Below are 9,133 nucleotides of genomic sequence, written 5' to 3'. Positions count from 1 at the left end.
ACCACTAAAAAGTAAAAAAACAAAAAAACATTCTAAATATCTACACTAGAGCCCCAAGCAAAACACATTTTAAATAACCAATACAAAACTCATTTTACACCATCAACCAATACATAACTTGATTTTAAAAAGCCCAATCCCCACCAGTAACCAATGGACATTATTTTTAAACCATAAGAAACAAATATAATTTTAAAGTGTTCACTCCACCATCAATCAGTGCAAAGCTCCTTTTACTCCCGCATATAATTAAAAAACAACCAAACTGAACACAAGTAATGAAAGTAGAAGTTCCCATAATGTACTTTGTCTCTGGAAAACAGCTGGACGACTCAACAGCTCAATTCAGATGGTTCAAGGTCTGAATCTCTGTCCAAACTGGACAAAGTGTCCTTGTCCAACTTCACTGCTTCAATCGTCTTTGAACGCTCCACAACACAGATTCACCTGGAAGGAACAGAACATCAGATGAGTTTGGTTTATTAAGAATCTAAATGCTGTTCAGTCAGCTGCTGTTAATCCAGTTTGAACGCTGATGCTGATTTGACTCTGTGTTGGTTCAGGCTCTGCTGGGTCTGTGTGGAAACTACAGGAGGTCTGAGTGAAGAGAGGCTCTCTGAGGACGGCTCCACCAGGTAAGAACTCCTCACTGACTGACGGATGGACTGCAGGTAAACCTGCTGTGAGACTCAGTACACTGAAACTACAGTCAATCGCACCAAGACAACTGGACTGTAAGCAGAAAACCTAATGCTTCATCATGTTTAATATCATGTGATGCCAGGCCTGATGACAGATAAATCATTATGTTGATGACTTATTATCTCCATGTTCTGCATGTGGAGTAACTGTTACCTCCTGAAGGGGGCGCCCAGTACATCTCCAGTACAGAGCTTCACTGCTTTATATCATGAAATAGGAATATTCTGATGAACCTCTCTGTAGGGATGAAGTTAAGGTTGTATCTAGAAAGAATTGGTTCCAGCTCCACAAAGTGATTAAATGTGAAATTCCTCATTAGTATCAGGTAAATATTTACCTGAAACCAGCACCATGTCAAGATGGCTTATAGCTACCACTAATAACTCATAACTAATAGAACAGATATTTGCTGCCATCTAGTGGGCAGTTACGCCCAGCAATGCCCGATTTTCTTAGTTATTTTAATCCCTTAAGCATCTTATCATTAACATGGAAAAATAAGATAGAAATGGAAATGGTTTGTCTATGTATTAAACACACAATAAAATCATTAACTGAAAAAGGATCAAAGGGATGAACACAGACTAAATAAAAATATTCACACGTTTGATGAATTTTGTAGATAGTATTAAATATTTCAGATTCTCTGCCAATTGTAAAGATTCTTCAAAACAATTAAGTAAATCAACGGTTTGCTGTAAAATTAATTTCTGCAGTATCTCTTCTCTCTCAGATGATCACCTCTCAGCTCATTACTGTGTATTTTACTGTTTATTTTAAAGTCCAGAAAAAACCCTGAAATTACACATGCAAATGTTGTGTTCAGTATTGACACTTAACACTATGGTAACTAGTCAGAGAGGCTACAAGCAAAGAATGTGGAAGGAATGGTTACTTCGACATCCCCAGTTAACACTAACTGCCAAACAACTCAGATTTACCACACCAGACAAGACCCAAGGTGTAGATTGTGCAAGGAGGCCCCTGAGACAGTCCAGCACACAACAGCAGGGTGCAAGATGCTGGCAGGGAAAGCGTACATGSAACGACATAACCAAGTGGCGGGCATAGTGTACAGGAACATCTGTGCAACATATGGACTGGAAGCCCAGAGATCAAAGTGGGGAACACCCCCAAAAGTGGTGGAGAATGACCGAGCTAAGATCCTGTGGGACTTCCAGATCCAGACACAAAATGGTAATGGCGAACCAACCGGACCGGAAAAATATACCTGTTGCTCATTGTTAACTTGTTTCCCCAGGTCTGCTGATTCCGTATGTAAAAGTGAAACCAAGACAACAAAAACTGTTCAACTTCACAATCAACCAGAATTTAATAAAAAAAAAAAAAAACAAGTGCATAAATCACACCAACAGCTCAGCCTGATTATAAGATGCAAAGGTAAGGTAAGATAATTTTATTCATATAGCACGCATTCAGCAACAAGCCAATACAATGTGCTTTACGGGAATTAAAAGGAAATACAAACAAAATAAAAAGCGCAAAAGAAGAAAAATAATCTAATGTTGATCTAAAGTATGTGAGCTAAGTGCTCTTAAGTTCAGACTCTTCCTCTCCTCCTCGGCTTGCTGGGAGTTTGCTAATGTTCGTTGCCAACAAAAAAACATTAATTATCTTAGAAAAAATGCAAAATACGAAGACGCGTTTCCGGAGAGTGCTTTGCGGTCACACCTCGTCGATCCGATTAGCTGTTTTAGCTCAATTACCTTTATGCCAAGGCTTGTTTGTACTGTCTGAAGTGTTCTAGCATACTGTTTAGATGTGGTCTCTGCCTGCGTGCAAACGTCATTACATATTGCCTGTATGCCAGCAACCATGCTGGCGTTACAAAGGCCAAGGGATGAATTCATCACTGTCTAAGCTGTTCTCCCTGCACATTTTCCCTGGGTAGGAGCAATTAATGTGTTAATTTCATACAGAAACATTTTAATCAAGAAAGTGGGGCTGAAGTTTATCAGCTCTCAGGGGTGTCAAACTCCAGTCCTGAAGGGCCGCTGTCCTGCAGTTTTTAGATGTGCCACAGGTACAAAACACCTGAATCAAATGCCTTAATTACCTCCTCAGTTCTCCAGAGCCTTGCTAATGACCTAATTATTCTATTCAGGTGTGGTGCAGCAGAGTCACTTCTAAAAGTTGCAGGACACCGGCCCTCGAGGACTGGAGTTTGACACCCCTGAGCTATCTGTTTCTTGTTCTTCCAAACTGCCTATAAACTGGTTTCTGAACACACAGCTCTCCTGATCTCGCTACTGATCCAGTGCATCAAACAGCTGATTTTGATTATAAAAATTGGCACACGTTTCATAAAATATCTTCAAACTCTTATAAAACAGACATGAACAGTTTCAATACAAAACATCTGTTACACTCAACTTTTGCTGATTAGCTTTCTACTTCTTTTTTTATAACGAACTAAAACATTTTTGGATTAATATGTGACTTACACACTTTTTAAGAATGTGATTTAATATGAAAAACTATTGATTAGACTAATTTTAATCAAATTGTGCTCATTATATCTTAGAAAATTTTTCTACTGATCAGATTATATTTATATTAATTAAATCCAAATCTAACCTAAATTGAAGCCTACTCAAAACAATCATGATCACTTTAATATTTTCTATATGCTAAGGTTAAACGTCACTAAAACTAGGATAATCAAACAAATTTTTCCAACAGCTTCAGAACATATAATAAGAATAATGGAAAAACGGAGTGAAATCAATATGGTTCCCTACTTCGCTGGGACAGGCGAACGGCCATGCTTTGCATTGCCTGTCCCCTCACTTCCGCAGGCTCGGACCCCTAAATATAATGCTCTACTGGCACATTTTGGGTTGGTCCAGCATTTTCCAATGCTTCTGATTCTTCAGCATCAACAATATTTTATGTATTTTTTTTATTTTTTTGCTACAGTTGTGGCTTTTTTTTTTTTTTTTTTTTAGCACATGCAAGTGAGAGAAATTTTCCTTTTTGGAAACCAAATTTTTCCTTTGGAGACAAAATCTATGCATCTTATAAATGCATAGAATTTGTTTTATAGGTGAACAGCTTTACTTAACATTAAAAACTGCACCTTCTACCCTTAAATTGTGAACAGAGGACCTTAAAGACAATCAGAAAAAAATAATGTATTGAAGCATTTTTATTTTAGTTCAACTCAAGCACACAATCATATTTTTAAGGTTTTCTAACATTAGAATCATTTTATTTCATTGCAGGCCTTTATTTCATTCTAAGTGAAATAAAAAAATACAGCAAAATATCACTCAAATTATGCTAGAAATTAATTGCTGATACATGCATTTTACACATTTTATTTTATCAACTTTTATATAAAAGACCTCTTTCTCATACACTAAGCATTCTGAAGTAGGTTGACTGAAAATCAGTACAAACTAAATTTTATCAGGTATTGCTGAAAAATGTAATTACTGCTTAAGACAAAAGAACTAATTCCAAAATTCATAGCAAATTAGATTAAAAAGAAAACTAATAAAAGCATCAACATAACAAATCCAGCCATTTGTAGACGCCAACAGCTTTAATATACTGACTTGCATGAACTACAGGAACAGTCAGAAACTTATGACATTATTGGCTAAAATAACTGCGTAATAGTGATTGTTTAAAATTTTTGTTAGAAATATTAGAATTACATCAATATTTCGATTTGTATTTTTCAGGCATTATTGATAAAAATAATTTTATCTTAAAACTTTTTTCTCACTTCTTTTAAATTGAGTCATAAATCAACACCGCATACATAATAATCAGAGCGTGACTTAAAAAGCGCAAAAGTATCCCACTTTTACAATTCTACTTGAAACTATATTCTGCTAAAAATTGTTCTAATAAATCCGTAGACCTGCTGACATTATTTTGAATATCCAAATAAATTTAGAAATTTCTCCTTAAGGCCTTTGCTTTCCTTTTGTCTGTCAACAGAAAGTTGCTCATCTGTTTTTGTGAATTTGTCCTGTCCTGACATTTTGGACATGAGTAGGGCCTTCTCCTTCATTTCCTCCAAAGACTTGATTCGGGCCTGGTACCCCTGTTTGGCCTCTGCTTTCTCTCCTTCGATCATCATATCGATGTAATCTGGAGCAGCCAGAGGGTTTGGCCTGAGGGCAATCTCTTGAAGACGAGTGATGCAGTTGGCTGACTGATCCATGAGAGAAAGCATTATGTCTTGCAGGTGAGCAATCTCTTCCTCTTGCCTCTGAATCAGTTGCTCAGTAGTCAGCTTTTGCTTTGCAGCATTTTCGTACTTGCTTTTCAGTTCTTGTACTGTCGTCTTCTCTTTCACTTGGACGTATTCCCACCTGTATGTTTGATTGAAATGCACATTCCAAATGCATTTTCCAGGACATACGGTGCACACTCCTCCGTTATTCATTGCTGCACAGCCATGCTTCTCGTTGTCTTTTGCTATCATACATGGGTAGTGGCATGTTATTGAGCACCTTGAACAGTTGGTAATGTACACTCCCTTCTCTGTGAGCTGTTTTTTGATTGGCTTAATAACGTCCACTTCAATCTCAAAGTTTTCATTTGAACTGATGATGGCTTCGTGCTCCTTGATCTTTTCTTTGGTTGTCTTGATTTCTTCAAGTTTGGCTAATCCTGCTTTGACTTGTGGTTGCAAACCTTCGATGGCCGTCTCAAGTTGCTTTCGCTCTTTTAAAACTTCCTTGGTCATCAGCAGGCTTTTGGATGTCATTTTCCCCAATGAAGTGAAGAACTTCTCCATGCTTTTGATCCCCATTTTCCAAAACATTTCGTCAAAGTTCTCCTCCTCTTCTTCATCAGAATTCTCATCATGAGTGCTGCTGCTTTCTTGGTGTTTATTATGTGCAAACAGTGCAGAGTTGTTGAACTTGAAATGAACTGGAAATCCTAAGTCGTTTTTGGGACATGGTACCCCAGAGACATTTATTGCCTCAAGAACCGGTGGCTGCTTGCCATCTGCAAAAGTGACCAGCATCATAATGTTCTCTGCCACGTCTTTTCCAAAGATGGAGAGAACTGAATCAAACACATATTTCTGTGTTGCTGTTAAGCGTGCTAGAGAGGCCTGAGTAACGAAGCACACGGCATCAATCTCTGTGACGCCATCAGCAGAGGTAAAAATCCTTCGGATTTGCTCTGTGATCTCCTGGTCTCGTTTTACTCCCCTGGTATCTCCAAAGCCTGGAGTATCAATAACAGTCAGAGAGTACGGGATTTTAAACCCATCCTGGTGGTATATTTGATACACAGTGACTTCTGAAGTCTGACTGTGAGCTTGGGATCTTGATAAATCCTCTTTGATCAGTTTAAATCTGAAGCTGTCATTCCACTCAACACCAACAATAAAGTTGATCATTCCATTGATGAGAGTGGACTTTCCTGATCCAGTTGCTCCAAGGAGCATGATGGTGCGGTTGGGTCTTAGATTTTCCTTTCCAAGTATGTACCTTCTGCAGCCATCTATGTCCAGGTCATCCTCTCTCAGTGGGAGTTCATAGACTGATGGAAGACTTGAGTTTGTCTTCTTGCTAATATTTTTTAGATATTCTGCAAGTCGTTCAAATTCCCGCTTTGTTGTATTAATTTGAACAATCTTGCTTTCCTTGCTTCTGCCGGCTCCTCCACAGTCACATGTGACCCTGACTGCATATTGTGTTTCTGACTGAAGYCCTGAAATGATGACCTTTTCACCTTTTGAGCTTGTTTGGTTCCAGATGAGATGATCTACTTTTGAACTATCGGCTCTGCTTGCATATTCCACAATGTAGCTCAGGATCTGAACATCTGGTCCGAGCTCAGCAGGTTTCTCCCAACTCACTGATATCTCAGAAGAGTTTGGTTCACCTTGAGGTTCTCCAGGAGGGCTGCAGGGTAAAGTTTTAATGGGATCATTGAATACAYTGGCCGGTCCAACACCTGCTGAGGTCACAGCTCTGCATCTGAACACGTACTCTGTGTTTGGCTGCAGTTGGGTCACTGTGATTTCTCCAGATTCTGGTTCAATCTGTTGTCTCCATCCATCTTGTCCTCTGACACAGAACTCAACAGAGTAGGATGTGATGCTCTCTGCTCCAAACCTGGGAGGAGAAACCTTCAGAGTCACACTGCTGTGGTTTATATCAGCAGCTGTCACASTTTCAGGCTTTGAAGGAGGCTCAWAGTTCTCWTTGATGAGGAAGCCATCTTYATAAAGRTAGATGGTTGAACCTTCATGTTTCTCATCTGTTAGACCGACTGCCAGGAATGTTGTCCTCTTGGTCYCAGTGTTGGACTCTGCAAAATCATTGAAAAGTTTTACTTTTSTTYTCATTCCATCTGYCAAGTTGTTTGAGAGATACCATTGTTCCTTCTCAATATCATAACTGTGTGAATCCTCTGACTTGGTTCTGCCTTTGAGGTAGTTTGACAAAGCAGAGAGGTATGGCTCATCTCTTTCCAGTGAGCTGAAGACAAAACACACAGCATGCTCTGCAGTGAGAAGTTCTTCATCAAGGATGTTTTGAGATGGGATGATTTTGGTGTTCTTCATCATCCTGGTGTAGGATTTCAGGGCATGTATTTCTCTCTCTTTGCAGTCAATCCAGTCATTGAGGTTTTTGCTGTTGAAAGGTGAGGAATGAATCTTCTTCAAGACATCTGCRAGCTCAGACTCTTCTTCTCCTCCTCCTCGGATTGATGGGAGTTTCTTTGCTAGYGTTTGTTGAAATCCTAGCCTGAACTCRGAGCACATACTCTTAAAACGTTTAAGTTTTTTGTTRATCTGTGGAAACTGCTGTGTTGTTGTGTTTTTCATTGYATCATTGCACCTTATTTCCAGGYCACTGAGCTCCTCCAGGACACTTTGTACTTCTTGAACTAACCTAACACTTATTTCACGGACAAGTTTAGCTGCAGAAGAATCTAAGTTGGTCAGAGGCAGCATCCAGACCTTGATTGGTACGGCRTTTTCTCCACTGGMCCCCAGCAGCTTGGGCAGGCTTTGGTAGACTGCTACTGCATCCTGGAAGGTGGTTGGAGTTTTCTCAAGCAGGAAGTCTCCATGAAACTTRCAGGAGAATTTCTGGATTYTTTCAGTGTCCTTATCTTCCATATGTAATGAACCTTYACCTTCAACAGATAGCAATGGAATCTTCTCAATCAAAACTTTCAAGTTGCCCTGAATGTCTTGGTGATTTTCTGTCTCWGATTTTTCTTGGTCAAAGACAAAAAAWGCTTGAGCTCCATACAGAATGCCTGTGACCACATGTGTTGCTATTTTGTTCTCAAAAACATAAGGATGCTTCATGTTGCCTCTTCCAAGATGATTCATTGATAATTCTTGGAACTTTGTGGTAACTTTGTACTTCAGTGTTACTCTGGCTTGATTTTTGGACGTCATCTGATCATTGAGGTATTTGGCTGATCCTTCAACTTTAACTAGGCCACCTAAAAAACTTGCTTTTAAAGATGCTTCAACATCCAGGGCTGAAGATTTGTCCTCAATAGATTCAGAAGCAACTATTTCAAATTCACTGTTTGGTTTTTGAGTTTCTCTTTTGTCTTTTTCCAAGTCATCACGGTCCCAGAGTGTTAGTCCTGTAGAAGCAGAAAGAAGACTTTTATTTATATTTTTAGTGGGAAAAATGACAGTTACCATTAATCAGTTCTACTCACGTTTTAGATCATATCGCAGTTTAAAAAAAATCTGATTTAGTGTTAAATACCAATAAGATCATTATAGTGAGGAACTAAATCACTCATGTTGCCACTGAGGGCGATGGCCTAAATGTAGCCTTAAATGCTTTTACACTTGATTATCTTTACTCAAAGAATTAATTCTTACATTTGTCATCATATTTTAGAGTTTGTTCATACATTGAATTGAAAGAAATAACAGTACTTCCTATAACTATGTGCTGTCTCATCATTTTAGTAAGCTTTGGGTTTATGTTAACAGAGCATTCCAAACAATCCTCATCAGACAATGCTGTAAAAACTATCTCAGAATCCCAAAGAAACGCAGCAGAAGACAACAATTTAATCTGTAGCCCTTTTCAAATTGATGTTCCTTTTCATAGTGTATGTGATTGCATGTGGCATTACACAAAGTAGCCTTTTTCAAGGAAGGGAGTTATGCCTAGATCAGTGGTTCCTAACCTTTTTTGAGGTACCAAACCCACCAGTTTCATATGCGTATTCATTGAACCCTTCTGTAGTGATAAATACAATATGATCCCTCCCCTCCCCACACACCCAAATTCAAGACATAGGGAGTCACCCCAAGATCACTAAGTCTTCTTAAAAGGTAGAGTCTCTGAGAACAGTGATAGAGATTTTTTGGTATTATCATTTTGTTGTTACTTTAGTTCATATTCAGTCTAATGTTAGTCAGTTTAAAGTGTTCTCTTCTTTAGTG

The 9,133-nt window shown here is 38.6% G+C and overlaps 1 protein-coding gene across 1 annotated transcript in view; it reads right to left on the bottom strand.

Moving 5' to 3' along the window:
- Positions 1–3,975: 3,975 nt before the first annotated feature.
- The window catches only part of LOC103480059 (uncharacterized), a 12,055-nt gene continuing 6,897 nt past the window's right edge, over positions 3,976–9,133 (bottom strand). Inside the window, exon 2 of the mRNA XM_008434805.2 lies at positions 3,976–8,313. Within this exon, the coding sequence (XP_008433027.1) occupies positions 4,604–8,313 (3,710 nt within the window). The 3' untranslated portion in view covers positions 3,976–4,603. The remainder of the gene's footprint in view (positions 8,314–9,133) is intronic.

This window comes from Poecilia reticulata, linkage group LG17, assembly GCF_000633615.1.
Source record: "Poecilia reticulata strain Guanapo linkage group LG17, Guppy_female_1.0+MT, whole genome shotgun sequence".
In the NCBI taxonomy this organism is placed as follows: Eukaryota; Metazoa; Chordata; class Actinopteri; order Cyprinodontiformes; family Poeciliidae; genus Poecilia; species Poecilia reticulata.
This window is presented reverse-complemented; position numbering and strand designations above follow the sequence as displayed.